At 50.0% G+C, this 15,879-nt stretch overlaps 1 protein-coding gene across 1 annotated transcript; it reads right to left on the reverse strand.

Annotated features, from left to right (window-relative positions):
* Window positions 1-867: 867 nt before the first annotated feature.
* qpctla (glutaminyl-peptide cyclotransferase-like a) lies at window positions 868-14,655 on the reverse strand. The gene is made up of 7 exons (XM_067974849.1): window positions 14,218-14,655; window positions 12,290-12,436; window positions 11,497-11,784; window positions 10,013-10,174; window positions 8,317-8,416; window positions 6,852-6,968; window positions 868-5,718 (listed from the first exon to the last, which is right to left on the reverse strand). The coding sequence occupies exons 1-7, from the start codon at window positions 14,401-14,403 to the stop codon at window positions 5,573-5,575; spliced, it is 1,146 nt and encodes a 381-aa protein (XP_067830950.1). The 5' UTR covers window positions 14,404-14,655; the 3' UTR covers window positions 868-5,572.
* Between the last annotated feature and the right edge of the window lie 1,224 nt (window positions 14,656-15,879).

Below are 15,879 nucleotides of genomic sequence, written 5' to 3' on the forward strand. Positions count from 1 at the left end.
ACAAGAGTTCGATCCCCAACACTGACATCAGTCAACGTGTTGAACACGGAGACACAATGACCAGCCGAGGAATTTGAGGATATAAAAAATGAGAGCTAGTTTTTTTCAATAAAATTGAGAAACCAAAGCCAAACATTAAATACCAGCACTGCTTCGAGTAAAGAGCTCGCCCTGACAGCGACTTTTACCACTCTACATTCTCCCCACTTTCTATCACTCCCTCCATCTCTCTCCCTCCCTCTCTCCCCCACCTCTCCCTCTCTCTCCCCTCCCTCTCTCTCCCCCACCTCTCTCTCCCCCACCTCTCTCTCCCCCACCTCTCTCTGATATTCCCCTGCTGTTTTAATTTTAGTGCAATGGATTCTTAAGGCAACAGCCACCTTTTCCTGGATTGATCCCAATATTTCACATTATATTTCCTCAAAATTGTCCACAAATCCACACAACGTTTTTCCGGTAGACAGAATGAGGGAACATTATTGGCAGGGCCACTGTACTACAGCGATAGAAATGGACTCATTCCATTTTTCATACTTAGGATTCCGGGATTTTTCCCGGTGGTTTAGGGATCACATTCCAAAATTTATAATGGTTTACAGTGAATGAATGCGTAGGTTCTGCTCTTATTATAGGGGATTATCTGGGATTTATAGCTATGTTTCAGAAATTGTATTCTGAGATTCTGCCCATTATTCCATTAAAGCCACAATTCAATGCCTTTCCCTATCGGGAGCTGGGGCAATGTCAGGCAGCAGAGTGAGAAAAACTTCCATCGTCTCATCCACTGCTGATGAAATTATCTCACAAATACTGTATCCACAACCCTCCCCCATAGAAACAACTGACAGCCAGCACAAGACTATCATCTTATTCATTTATCCAGGGATTTATTTTTGTAAAATGCGCTTTGAATCCGTGTTATTCTTCAAATCTCTGCAGTTTAGTAATTACATTCAAGGTAAAGAAAGAACGAACTTGCATTTCTATAGCGCCTTTCACAGCCTCAGGACGTCCCAACGCGCTTCACAGCCAATTAGGTTCTTTTAAAAAAAAAAGTGCAGTCACTGATGGAAAGTAAGAAACCGCAGCCAATTTGCTCACAGCAATGTGACAATGAGCAGATCATCTGTTTTAATGATGTTGGTTGAGGGATAAATATTGGCCCAGGACACCAGGGAGAACTCCCCTGCTCTTCTCCAAAAGTGTCATGGGATCTTTTACATCCACCCGAGGGGGCAGGCGAGGCCTCAGTTTAATGTAAGGTTCTCTTGCCTGGGGTACACAGGCACTCCCCAATCTACAAACATCTGTCACCAAATAACAATTAAACTCTCAGTGACCTTATCCCTATGTTGACTTAACAACAATTACAGTTGGTGGCCATCTTAGCAGCAGGATAATAGATTGTGTATTAATTGATATAACATCCTTACCCTTAAAAAAGCTAAAAAATCTGCACTGGGATTGTACTATCATTAAAATAACTCTTTGCCCTTTCCCAGTGAATTCCTGAAAGGAGCTCATCCAGGTTAAAGTTGGCATCCACCAGGTACAATAGGGATCTAACCCTTCCACCCTCAATAGCTCAGATCCCCTTTTAAGCCCCATGCAATGCCACCTAGCACATTGGGTGAAGACTCGATCACACTTAATTTTATGGATCTTAGTTGAGACAATGAAGGGAGTTAACAAACCAAGATTAGGGAAACTGGAGGAGTAACCAAATCATAACTAATGGCTGGGCACAGACCAGGCACCGTACCAATATCCAAGCTCCCACGGTGATATAGGCGAGTTCACCGCCATTCTTATAAAGATGCTCTGCCTCCTACGCAGACCAAACACTCCAAACCCCTCTCACTCAGGCACTGGTTTAACAGGAGCTCCTCAAAGTCGATCAGACTGCAGCAGGATCACCTCTAGTCTGTGCTTTCAGCTTTTGTTTAAAGGGGATCTTCAGTATCTGCCGTGACTCAGTGGGCAGCACTCTCGCCTCTGAGTCAGAAGGTCGTGGGTTCAAGTCCCACTCCAGAGACCTGAACCCCGTAATCCAGGCGGACGCTCCCAGTGCAGTGCTGAGGGAGTGCTGCCCGGTCAGAAGTGCTGCCTTTTGGCTGAGACATTAAAATGAGGCCCCGTCTGTCCTCTCAGGTGAATGTAAAAGATCTCACAGCCATCATTTTGAAGAAGAGCAGGGGAGTTCTCCCCGGTGTCCGGGTTCAGCCAACATCACTAAAACAGATTATCTGGTCATTATCACATTGCTGTTTGTGGGATCTTCCTGTGCACAAATTGGCTGCCACGTTTCCTACATTACAACAGTGACCACACTTCAAAAGTTCTTCATTGGCTGTGAAGCGCTTTGGGACATCCTGAGGTCATGAAAGGCGCTATATAAATGCAAGTCTTCCTTTTCTTTTACTTTAAAAACTGACAGACTCGTCAAACCTCACGACCGTCTCGCTGTCCTGGTGTTGAGATATTTGTGTAGCTCGATTGTAGGAGAACATCGACCATCTGTGTTTACATTAAGTAGGGGACCAGTCTTAGTGACGCCAGCCTCACGCACACTGCTCTCCCTGCTACAGGGACACCTGCGTCTGGGGCTGATGATTTGGTTCTGTGAACGTCTCCCTGCCACTTCTGGAGTAACGCTGCTCACCCACTTCAATCTCAGGATGTGGACATCATTGGCAAGGCTGGCATTTATTGCCCATCCCTAGTTGTGCTAATTTCACACTGAGAGGCATGCTAGGCCACTTCAGCAGGCAGTTAAGAACCAAACACTATGCTGAGGGACTGGAGGCCAGCAGGTGGCAGGTTTACTTACCTAAAAGGATATTAGGGAACTAGTTGGGTTTGTACCACAATCCGACAGTTATGGTCACTTCTACTGACATTTCTAGTTCCATATTTGAATTCCAATTCTGAACTGGCCATGGTGGGATTTGAACTCTCGTTCTCTGGATTATAAATCCAGGCATCTAGGTTACTAGTCCAGTAACACAACCACCACACACTTCCATGCCCTAAACAAACCAACAGGTTTCTAACTCTGAAGTTAGATGCTGCCCCTTCAGAACGCCGCTGCCCTCCAGTGGGCAGTGTGGGACTAGCTGTGAAGAAAGCTCTTTCATCACCTCAGGCTGTCACCTGGATAGAAATCACAACATGGAAACAGGCCATTTGGCCCAACCAGCCCGTGTCGGTGTTTCCCATCACGTGAGCAAACAGTTCTAATCACATTTACCCTCCCTGTTTCCATATCCCTTCAACCACCCATCCAATAGTCTCTGCCTCAATCACTAACCCTGGACAGTGATTTTTAAGAGCCTCACAACTGAGAGAGAAGTTTGGACCTTGGCAAGTACAACAGGATTGGATTCAGCTGTGATGGCCTCACCCAGTCAAATAGCCTGCTGACACTCACTGTTCCAGGTTTACATGGCCACCAGCAAGCGGTCAGCACGATCAGGAGAGGTGATTTGGGGGAGGGGAGAAGAGAGAAAAAGTTCAGTGATTTACTTTAAACAAAAAGCCAAGTGCAGCTCATGAAGAGGAGGCCTCATCACCCTCCTCAATTTGGATGGGGACGAGTGTAAGAGACGAGGGTGTCGGGGGATAAGGGGCTGAAACAGAAGGTTTGAAGCCACAGTCTAAATTTTGAAATCAGTAGGGTGGGGACAGAAAATAAGGGGGCAATTTTAACCCAACTCGCCAGTCGGAAAACTGACGAGCTCGGGGTCAACGAGCTCGTCACCCTGTCCGATACAAGTCAACAGCGTGTAATATTGGACCGCGTTTAAAACCAGTGTTCAGCCCAATCCCAAGGGTTTCCAGACGGGCGAATTAGGTTAAAATTACTCCCATAACAGTCTGATTTTTGACCGTGAGGTTCCCTTCTGCTAATGGTCCATTATTACCAGTATCTGTTCCCTGGACACCTATTTTAGTCCCTGGAGGGATGGGTGGTGTCAGCGATTGTCCAGAACGGATCCTGTGCCCTGTCCCAGAGGTGGAACAACTAGATACTCAACAATTCAAACAGATTCCCCCCTCCCCTACATCGACAGGGTGGTAGATTACTGTGGGGTCGGGGTACCCAGGCTGTCGAAGGGTCTCATCGTTCTGGTTCGTGGCCAGAGCAACGAAGGAGATCGTAGCTCGATATAAAATGGTCCTTTATTACAGCTCAAGTTTAAAAAAAATACAACACTGATAGGGACAGCACCAGAGCTGGACACTCCTTCCACAGGAGGGTGAACATGGGTCCAAACAGCCCCCCCTCACTCACCTCACCCCACCCCACCCCACCCTCCTGCTCCCCTCAACACAATTCTCTATTCATTCTGCCCAGTAACTTACCACTCATTTACTTAACCTCTGCCCTGCACCCCACCAAAAACAGTATTGAGCTAACGGTTAGTGCCGAGGACAGACACAGGACCAAAGCTAGTGGCCAAGGTGAGGCACACAGAACGGGGGAGTGGGAAAATAACAAGAAGTTGGGGAAGAGACCGACCCTGGTACCTCTGGCAGCTGAGTACAGGGGGCACTGGTGCCAGCCTAGCCCAGGACTTGGACCCCGCCCTCTGAGGCTCTTGGCATTGCAGCAAGGAGACGGGGGAAAAAAAAGGGGGGGGGCCAGAGTGCGAGAGAAATTCCCCCTCCCGACAGTCCGACGGGTAAAAGGAGGCAAAAGAATCAGAGAAAATAAACACTGGAAGTTCAAGGATGGGGACGAGTGTAAGAGACGAGGGTGTCGGGGGATAAGGGGCTGAAACAGAAGGTTTGAAGCCCACAGTCTAAATTTTGAAATCAGTAGGGTGGGGACAGAAAATAAGGGGGCAATTTTAACCCAACTCGCCCGTCGGAAAACTGACGAGCTCGGGGTCAACGCGTTTAAAACCAGTGTTCAGCCCAATCCCAAGGGTTTCCAGACGGGCGAATTAGGTTAAAATTACTCCCACAACAGTCTGATTTTTGACCGTGAGGTTCCCTTCTGCTAATGGTCCATTATTACCAGTATCTGTTCCCTGGACACCTATTTTAGTCCCTCGGGATGGGTGGTGTCAGCGATTGTCCAGAACGGATTCATAGCTTTAGTGATCCAGCCCCACTATTCTCACCCCACACACCCCCTCACCACCGTCCCAAAATAAATCTCAAGGTTTTCAGACAGTATCAGGTCTGAGTCAGGTGACTGACAGACACAGAGTTGGACCCCATTGTAACAGGGATCGCGAGACACAGCGTCCGGTAAAAAGAGCGAGAGGATCAGACAGACACACAGAGAGGAACAGGCACAGAAACAGAGAAGGGAAGGGCTATATATAAACCAATGATCCGAGGAAGACACACAGCAGTCATTGGGGAGACAGCCTAGGCATCCTGTGCACCAACCCCGAGATGATTCACACTGCCCGTCAAGTGTTCAGTGCACACCGCGTGCGTTACAGTTTGATTGAAAAATATCCCCCTTTCTTGTGCAAGCAGCTGCTCCTTCGGTCGATCCCAATGCCCCCCCCCCCCCCACCGCCGAGGGGCACATCGCCCACCGCCTCGCTCGCCATCACAGTCCCAGGTACTCTGCCACGAAGACGCTCAGGATCTTGCAGAGGTTCTCGATTGTGGGCGGGTGCAGATTGTTGGCCGTGTCCTCCATGGTGTGCCAGACTCTTGGAAAGGGAGTGGAAATGAGGTGCAGGATGGGGACTCCTGAAAACAAAACGCAGGAAGAGTCAGGAAAACCACACATAACCTGTCCCCTCAGAGGAATTGACCCCCCCCTCCACTCACTCACTATCCCTGAATCCTTTCTCCTCCCAAAAAAGCCTGTCGTTGCCTGCTTGGAAACTTATTCCATCTCCTCCCCCGGATGAATTCTCATCCTCAAAAAGAACGAACGTGCATTTCTACAGTGCATTCACTCCCTCAGGACATCCCAAAACACTTTACAGTCAATGAAGTATTTTTTGAAATGTAGTCACTGTAGTAACGTAGGGAAACACGGCAGCTAATTTTGCGCACAGCAAGATCCCACAAACAGCAATGAGGTAATGACCAGATAATCTGTTTATAGTGATGTTGGTTGAGGGATAAATATTGGCCCCAGGACACCGAGGAGAACTCCCCTGCTCTTCTTTGAAATAGTGGCCATGGGATCTTTTACATCCACCTGAGGGGGCAGACGGGGCCTCGGTTTAACGTCTCATCCGAAAGACGGCACCTCAGACAGTGCAGCACTCCCTCAGTACTGACGCTGGAGTGTCGGCCTAGATACTGTGCTCAAGTCTCTGGAGTGGGACTTCAACACACAAACTTCTAACCCAGGAGGCAAGAGTGCTACCACTGAGCCATGGCTGATACTAGAATCATCTATCTATAATATATTAAATATCTTAATATGTATGCACTTCCTCAACTACCCCCCCCAATCAATTCCTATATCCATATTTACAATGGAAACTGCCTATGTAAACACGTCACAGTGTAATTCCGCCCTCCCACCAGGGGAGGTGCTGCAGCGCCACCACTGAGCAGAGGGTGTAATTACAACCTGACCAGTTTACGTAGGCAGGTTCAATTATAAATGTGGACACAGGAATTTATCACTGAAATATAAAAAGACAAGGACAAAGCGTGTAACTTTAAAGTGAACTGTGTCTGTGAACCCTTGTCCAATTACGCCCGCACCCTCGAACCCCACCGCTCTGGGTCTCGACTCCCCCAGTATAATACCACAGATCAACTACTGTAGCGAAGGATTTCAGGATCGCAGAATGAAAAACCCGTAGCAAGCAGATTTACAGAACCGCCCCCATCCCCCATCGGCACGGATCACCCTTTACCTTTCCGCAAAAACGGAACATGGTCGTCCTCGATCGGGCGGTAGTACGTGTCCCCGTTAAAGTACGTCACCTCTAAAGGATGCAGCTGCAACAGGCCCAGCTTATGAAGCCTCTTCTCTAGAGAGAAAGAGACCAGTGTTAGTGGGCACTCACCCTCGTACGCCCTCCCCCGCCCGCAGACCCACACCGCCTCCCACCCTCTCCACGAGCTGAAACCGTGTCCCCCTAACTCGTCAAAGTGACTATTCTTCATTCTGAAGGCCGGCTGATATTCGGCCCTCTCCCTAATCCAGAGGCCAATCGATACACCCATTGTTTTGGTGCGTGCGTGAGGGGAGGGCAGGATACGGTTCGACTGACGCTCTTCCTGGTTAACCAGACTGCCAGCACTCGCTGCCTGGGCTCACACAGGATGAACAGCCACTGGAGTGAGAAAGTGGAGCTCGGAGCCCATCACATGGGACCCCATGAAGGGCCAGGGCCCACGGGGGGGGGGGGGGGGGGGGGCACGAAGGGCCAGGGCCCACAGGACGGGGGGAGGGGGGGGGGGGCACGAAGGGCCAGGGCCCACAGGACGGGGGGAGGGGGGGGGCACGAAGGGCCAGGGCCCACAGGACGGGGGGAGGGGGGGGGCACGAAGGGCCAGGGCCCACAGGACGGGGGGAGCACGAAGGGCCAGGGCCCACAGGACGGGGGGAGCACGAAGGGCCAGGGCCCACAGGACGGGGGGAGCACGAAGGGCCAGGGCCCACAGGACGGGGGGAGGGGGGGGGCACGAAGGGCCAGGGCCCACAGGACGGGGGGAGGGGGGGGGCACGAAGGGCCAGGGCCCACAGGACGGGGGGAGGGGGGGGGGCACGAAGGGCCAGGGCCCACAGGACGGGGGGAGGGGGGGGGGCACGAAGGGCCAGGGCCCACAGGACGGGGGGAGGGGGGGGGCACGAAGGGCCAGGGCCCACAGGACGGGGGGAGGGGGGGGGCACGAAGGGCCAGGGCCCACAGGACGGGGGGAGGGGGGGGGCACGAAGGGCCAGGGCCCACAGGACGGGGGGAGGGGGGGGCACGAAGGGCCAGGGCCCACAGGACGGGGGGAGGGGGGGGGCACGAAGGGCCAGGGCCCACAGGACGGGGGGAGGGGGGGGGGGCACGAAGGGCCAGGGCCCACAGGACGGGGGGAGGGGGGGGGGCACGAAGGGCCAGGGCCCACAGGACGGGGGGAGGGGGGGGGGGCACGAAGGGCCAGGGCCCACAGGACGGGGGGAGGGGGGGGGGGGCACGAAGGGCCAGGGCCCACAGGACGGGGGGAGGGGGGGGGGGCACGAAGGGCCAGGGCCCACAGGACGGGGGGAGGGGGGGGGGCACGAAGGGCCAGGGCCCACAGGACGGGGGGAGGGGCACGAAGGCGAATGATTGAGAAGAAATTTCAGCCCACTTCTAGTGCTCAGATTTATAGAGAGATCCTCACCGATCCCGACCATCCGACTGAACCAGCGGGCTGTGTTCTTGAAGTGGTTCAGGAACAGCGGCTTTGCTGCACCCAGAAGGTCCAGGAGCACAAACAAGTCCTGAAACAGACAGAAAGACTGATCAAGAATTAAACAGGGACCCCCCCCCCCTCCCCCGCCAATGAAGGTGCAAATATCATTACAGCAAGATCCATCCCCACAGAGAGGTGGAGGAGAAGGCCACTCAACACGAGGGTCCAATAGTGACTATTGTGCAACTCGGTCAGGGATTGGTGCTGGGAATGGAACACAATCCACATCAGACACCCTCTGTCCCATCAAACATCAAACACTCCCAGGGCAGGTACAGCACGGGTTAGAAACAGAGTAAAGCTCCCTCTACACTGTCCCATCAAACACTCCCAGGGCAGGTACAGGGTTAGATACAGAGTAAAGCTCCCTCTACACTGTCCCATCAAACACTCCCAGGGCAGGTACAGGGTTAGATACAGAGTAAAGCTCCCTCTACACTGTCCCATCAAACACTCCCAGGGCAGGTACAGGGTTAGATACAGAGTAAAGCTCCCTCTACACTGTCCCATCAAACACTCCCAGGGCAGGTACAGCACGGGTTAGAAACAGAGTAAAGCTCCCTCTACACTGTCCCATCAAACACTCCCAGGGCAGGTACAGGGTTAGAAACAGAGTAAAGCTCCCTCTACACTGTCCCAAACAGCATTAATGCTAACTCGGCTCAGACTGGGGAGAAGACTGTGAGCTGTTGGGTCTGTATTGCTTAGTTGCACTGACTGGGGAGAAGTTTATGGGAGGGGACTCCCCATTCACCTTCAAACTCATGAGCTTCACCGTAAATGCTCTTTGATGTCAAGCCCTCGGCAACTCAGTTATTTTCCGAGTCATACAGGTGCCTGGCAATGACCATCTCCAATAAGTGAGAATCTAACCACCTCCCGTTGACATTCAACGGCATTATCATCGCTGAATCCCCCACCATCAACATCCTGGGGGTGGGGTGGGATCACCACTGACCAGAAACTGAACTGGACCAGCCACATAAACTCCATGACTACTAGATTAGGTCAGAGGCTGGGTATTGTGCAGCGACTGACTCACCTCCTGACTCCCCAAAGCCTTTCCACCATCTACAAGGCACAAGTCAGGAGTGTGATGGAATACTCTCCACTTGTCTGAATGAGTGCAGCTCCAACAACACTCAAGAAGCTCGACACCATCCAGGACAAAGCAGCCCGCTTGATTGGCACCCCATCCACCACCCCAAACATTCACTCCCTCCACCACCGGCGCACTGTGGCTGCAGTGTGTACCATCCACAGGATGCACTGCAGCAACTCGCCAAGGCTTCTTCGACAGCACCTCCCAAACCCGCGACCTCTACCACCGAGAAGGACAAGGGCAGCAGGCACATGGGAACAACACCACCTGCACGTTCCCCTCCAAGTCACACACCATCCCGACTTGGAAATATATCGCCGTTCCTTCATCGTCGCTGGGTCAAAATCCTGGAACTCCCTTCCTAACAGCACTGTGGGAGAACCGTCACCACACGGACTGCAGCGGTTCAAGGCGGCGGCTCACCACCACCTTCTCAAGGGCAATTAGGGATGGGCAATAAATGCCGGCCTCGCCAGCGACGCCCACATCTGAGAATGAAAGAATGGAAAATAAAAATCTCACCACAGAGTCGATCAGCGTGGTGCTGGAGGTGCCTCCCGGGTGTCTCGTCTTCGCCATGCGCTCGGCCAGGTGCCGGGAGCCGTAGAGAGAGTCCGTGGGACTCCAGCTAACCAGCGCCTCCTCCCCATCCAGGAAAAGCAGCTGGAGGGTCAGATCCGGCTTCTGTACAGGAGTGAATAAAAAATTATTAGTGTCAGCTTGGCAGCACTCTGGCCTTTGAGTCAGAAGGTCGTGGGTTCAACTCCCACTCATGACCTGAGCACATAGGCCGACACTCCCAGTGCAATGCTGGGGGAGTGCTGCACTGTCGGAGGTGCCGTCTTTCGCTCGAGACGTTAAACTGAGGCCCCGTCTGCCCCCTCAGGTGGATGTAAAAGATCCCACCGCCACTATTTCGAAGAAGAGCAGGGGAGTTCTCCCCGGTTGTCCTGGGCCAATATTTATCCTTCAACCAACATCACAAAAGAAACAAATTATCTGGTCATTATCACATCGCTGTTTGTGGGATCTTGCTGTGCGCTAATTGGCTGCCGTGTTTCCTACATTACAACAGTGACTGCACTTCAAAAAGTACTTCATTGGCTGTAAAGCACTTTCAGTCATCCTGAGGTGTCGGCCCAGATTTTGTGCTCAGGTCATAGAGTGGGATTTGAACTCACAACTTTCTGACTCGGAGGTAAAAGTGCCACCCACCGAGTCACGACTGACAAACGTAAAAAAATTTAAGATTGGAAAAAAAGACAGACAATTGCTGGGAATGAAAACCATGGAGAAACTGTGTTAATCGGAGATCAAACTCACAGCTCGAGTCCTTCCACCCTGGACCCTTCCAGATTTCCACTGGGTGGGGGGAGAGATCTGGGGAACATTCTCCCCAAAAAGCAGAGGCTAGGTCAAATGAAAATTTAAAAAACACAGAGATTGAAGAGAAACGTCTTTACCCAGAGAGTGGTGAGAATGTGGAACTCGCTCCCACAATAGTCCAGATACACTTAGGGGGGAAAACTAGATAAACACATGAGGGAGAAAGGAACAGAAGGTCCCTTGAATATAGAAGAATAAAGGGTGATCTAATTGAAGCATTTAAGATGATTAAAGGATTTGATAGGGTCGATAGAGAGAAACTATTTCCTCTGGTGGGGGGAGTCCAGAACAAGGGGGAATAATCTTAAAATTAGAGCCAGGCCGTCCAGGGGTGATGTCGGGAAGCACTTCTTCACACAAAGGGGAGTGGAAATCTGGAACTCTCTTCCCCCAAAAAGCTGTTGAGGCTGGGGGTCAATTGAAAATTTCAAAACAGAGATGGATAGATTTTTTTTGTTCGGCAAAGGTATTAAGGGTTATGGAACCAAGGTGGGTAAATGGAGTTAAGATACAGATCAGCCATGATCTAATTGAATGGCGGAACAGGCTCGAGGGACTGAATGGCCTCCTCCTAATGTTCCCCATGACCAGTCCCGACTGCCCTCGCTGGGCGTTTGTACCTCATGTTTCAGCTTGACCAGCTCCTTGTCCAGAGAGCGCACCAGCTCCAGTATCATAGAACACGGCACGGCCGAGTCCGTGGCACCCACGTAGACCCGCCCCCGCTCGTCGCGCGGGAAGTACTTGGAGTCGTAGTGACAGGCTAGGACCAGGCGGCGCCGGGCGGAGGGTTCGAGCGTGGCCACCATGTTGGAGAAGGTTCGCACGCCATGGGGGGTGCTGTCCTCAAACGTGTCCAGTTCCACCGTCCACTGGGCTGACAGCGACCCCAGGTGCCCCTTGATGTGCTGAGGGGATAAGCAGAACATTTCAGTCATATTGTCGCAGCATAGGAACGAAAGCCCCTCTCCATTTACCCTTCCCATCCAACTCGTACTGGGATATAGTTCCACGGGCGTCAACAGACGCCCTCCAGTACCTCTCAGGCTGTTCAACTGTGAAGGGCATCACATCAGAGCCCAAACCCTGTCATCACCCAACATGTATAATTTTACTTCTTACGGTAAACTCGATTTAGTAGTTTAGCCTGAACCACCCAAGAATTTGCATCAATATAGCCCCTTTAACATAGGAAACTGTCCCTAACACAGCCCGTCACCAGTGTGGAGATATCACTATACAGCAGTGGCTTTTTGTGAAAAGAATATTGGGAAGTGACCTGAATTGCAAGAACTCCTTCAGCTCCACTTTGACTCGAGACCTGAGCTTGGGTCCATCATGAGCTCCTTTGAGAAGTGAGGGGGGTTGATGCTGAAACAGGAACAAGAGGAAACATTTGAGCCGCAAACCCACCTGCCGGACAACCTCGATGCCCTCTGACCCCGGGTATCGCTCGATCAGCATTGGCATCAGGAACACATTCCACAGGCGATGGAAGTCGATGAGTGAGGTGAGCTGCCTCACCTGACTCGACAAGAAACTCTTCGGTTTGTGCTCGCGCTGTTGGGAAAAAGATTTCAGAACACAACAGAGTCTAATTTTCATTCAACCTGAACATGTTGGAAATGAGACAGGAGGAGGGACTTTCACTGAAACCAAGATCGACCTAACCCCCAGCATCCCTCCTCCGGCAACCCGGAAATATTTAATTTAAAAAAAAGTTTGGATAATTCCCCCGATGACTGACCTGTGCCCAATCCACACAGACCAGAAGTTCCCAGTTTGATTCCCAGTCCGTCCCGAGTTAGTTCCATAGAAATTACAACATGGAGGCTGGATGATCAGCCCAATCAATTGGTGTTTATCCTCCACATGAGCTGTAGCCTTAATCCCATGTACCTGCTCTGGTCCCTTGTCCCATTTTTCTTCATCTACCTGTCTAACCCATCCTTCATTGTTGACATGGGATCTGCTTCAATCACTAACTCTGGTAGCACATTCCACGGCCCCACAACCCTCTTTGTAAAAAAAAACATTTCTCCTGCTCTCTGCCCTTACATTTAATCTGATATCTATCTCCACTTGTTCCAGACCCTTAAAAAAAATCACTGGGATCAGTCTATTTCTATCTACTGTCCCATCCCGTCATAATTTTAAACACCTCTATCAAGACGCCCCTTAATCTCCTGTTCTAACAAAAAAAAACAATTTTTAAAAGTCTTTCTTTGTATTTCCTCATTCGAGTGAATTGGTGCTGTACCCCCTCTAAACATCCTTCCTATAATGTGGAATCCAATATTGTTCAGTACTTCAACCGTGCACAAATTGGCACATAATCCAGGCTGACACTCCCAGTGCAGTACTGCACTCTTTTTCAGACGAGATGTTAAACTGAGGCCCCGTCTTCCCTCTCAGGTAGGCATAAAAGATCCCACAGCCGCTATTTCAAAGAAGGAGTAGGGGAGTTCTCCCCGGTGTTCTGCCTGATATTTATCGCTCAACCAACATCATTAAAGAATACAGAGTTTCTGGTCATTATCATATTGCTGTTTGTGGGATCTTGCTGTGCAGAAATTGGCTGCCGCATTTCCTACATTACAACAGTGACTACACTTCAAAAAAAGTACTTCATTGGCTGTAAAGCACTTTGGGACGTCCTGAAAGGCACTGTTTTAATGTAAATTCATTCTTTCTTTGAGCTCATGCGAAGGTTTTAATATAGATTCACCATTACATCTCAACTTTTATATTCTACACCTCTTGCCATAAAACCCAGTATTCCATTAGTGTTTTTAATGGATTTACCCACTTGGACGTTCTGCTTTTAATATCTTGTGAACCCCCAAATCTCTCCACATCTCCCAACCTTCCCCCATTCAAACTATAATGACTACTTTCATTTAAAAAAAAACACAAAACCTGCCATCTCACATTTTTTGCTCAATTCTAGCAATTTGAGTGAAATTACTAAAATTTAACAAACTTAAAAAAAAACCCCAAACCCTGCATCACTAGGCTACAAGCGGCGAATAATACAAAAAAAACTGAGCGGAAAGGAATTAACCCACAATCAGGATTGGACACGGAACCCAGAGTTAAATGGAGAATCCCAGGGTCACTCGGTGTAATTAACAGTAGAACTTACACCAGATGTTACAACGGAACTGTAACACCCTCTTAAAACAAAAACAGATCTGAATTCACAAACTAAATTTGTAAAAACTATTAGAATTGAGTTTAAGATTAAATATAAAGGGAGGGGACTTTGTATCGGCCGAGGTCGGAGCCACATTGTTGCAGTTTGAATGTCACAATGTGTTTTTTTGGTGGGAGCCGCGTACCTTTTGCTGGATCCAATCCGCCTGCATTTCCTCGCTGTGTTCGGCCGTGGAATAAAGCCCCCAAATAATGTAGAGGACCGTGAGGGCGAAGGAGGCGAAGAGCAAGGCCGCTCCCCAGGGGATCCCAGCCAGAGGGGAGCGCTTGTCGGAGCGGGAGGCGCGGGCATTCCTGGCTGATTTAGACATGACCGGTGACCGGGGAAAGAGACAAGGCTCTCAGTGGATCTGTTAAACCCTATTTTTTTAAAAAAAACAAAATTGCACATTTATATTCCCCCCCCCCAAAAAAAAAACAAAATTAAAAGAGTTCAAACGTGACTCAGTTCCCACTGGTCAGTTTGTGTGCCGCAGGGCGATTCCCTGCTCCTCCGGGCAGTTTATTAAATCCTTGTCTCTCTTCCTCTGAACCCACTTTATACAATCAGTTTAAAAAAGGAGACGCAGAATGATGACATGAGACTGTGGGCGTTCTCTATTCTTAAAAAGGCACCTTCTCTTCACTCGGATGTTCCTGACTGACAGCCACTGCGGTAAAGAAAGGCTGAAAAATAAGTGCATCAAATATTATCTGAATCACTTTGCCCATCAAAGAAGGACTTGCATTTATATAGCGCCCTCAGGACGTCCCAATGCGATGTGCAGTCCTTTGCTTAGGATACCCGGCAGCCAATGTGCTCACAGCCACTCCCACAAACAGCAGTGGATAATGACTGGATAATCTGTTTTTAGTGATGTTGATTGAGGGATAAATATTGGCCAGGATACTGGGGAGAACTCTTCTTTGAATAGTGCCCTGGGATGTTTTATGTCCACCTGAGAGGGCAGACGGGGCCTCGGTTTAACGTTTCATGCAAAAGTCGGCACCTCCGACAATGCAGCACTCCCTCAGTACTGCACCGAAGTGTCAGTCTAGATTATATGTTCATTAATGCCCAGGGGAAATGTGCCAACCTCTGACCAACTTGTACAGTAGTGATGTTATTATGTCATTAATGATGTGAGCTCTTGATCGCTGGAAAGCTGGTTCAGATCACTGTGGCACCGAGTACATATTATGGGCTTCGTAGTGACATAAGCAGATGGAGGATAATCGGGAGACGGGGTGAGGGTGGGTGGGTCCTTTAAGTTAAAGGGGAGGGACAAAATAAAACGCCTCCGCCAAGTGAGTAATAGAAAGTTCTGTTTCTCCTTTAATTTGAAATCTGACCAATCAGCAACACAGTGATTGATGAGCCATTCAACACAGGAAATATTCCAATCAGGAACAACAAATAAAAACCAGGATTAAATTAAATTTGTGTCCCGTCCAAAAAATTACAACAAATGGAGTTGAGATTCTGCGATACTCAGTATCTGTACGTACTATATTTACATACTCATGAGTTACTATACAATGTATTTGGGCGGGAAAGTGGAGTTGAGGTCGAAGATCAGCCATGATCTGATTGAATGGTCGAGCAGGCTCGAGGGACCGAATGGCCTCCTCCTGCTCCTATTTCTTATGTGATGCACTCTACCTCCAGATTAAGTGAATTTTAATTCCATGTTCTCTGCTCCCTGGATGGTGTTGCCTCTTGCTGGGGTACAATTCCAAATGGTGCTTGCCCACCCTCTGCTAACTTCTGTCCAAGAGGCCATTCTTCATGTGTGAGCCTAGGTGGT

The sequence above is a fragment of the Heptranchias perlo genome, chromosome 41, assembly GCF_035084215.1.
Source record: "Heptranchias perlo isolate sHepPer1 chromosome 41, sHepPer1.hap1, whole genome shotgun sequence".
NCBI classification, from domain to species: domain Eukaryota; kingdom Metazoa; phylum Chordata; class Chondrichthyes; order Hexanchiformes; family Hexanchidae; genus Heptranchias; species Heptranchias perlo.

Coding starts and splice junctions, on each gene's coding strand:
- qpctla (XM_067974849.1), bottom strand. CDS start 14,403: ATGTCTAAATCAGCCAGGAATGCCCGCGCCTCCCGCTCCGACAAGCGC. Junction 12,437..14,217: donor CGGATTGGATCCAGCAAAAG/GTACGCGGCTCC, acceptor TTTTCCCAACAG/CGCGAGCACAAACCGAAGAG. Junction 11,785..12,289: donor GCATCGAGGTTGTCCGGCAG/GTGGGTTTGCGG, acceptor TTATCCCCTCAG/CACATCAAGGGGCACCTGGG.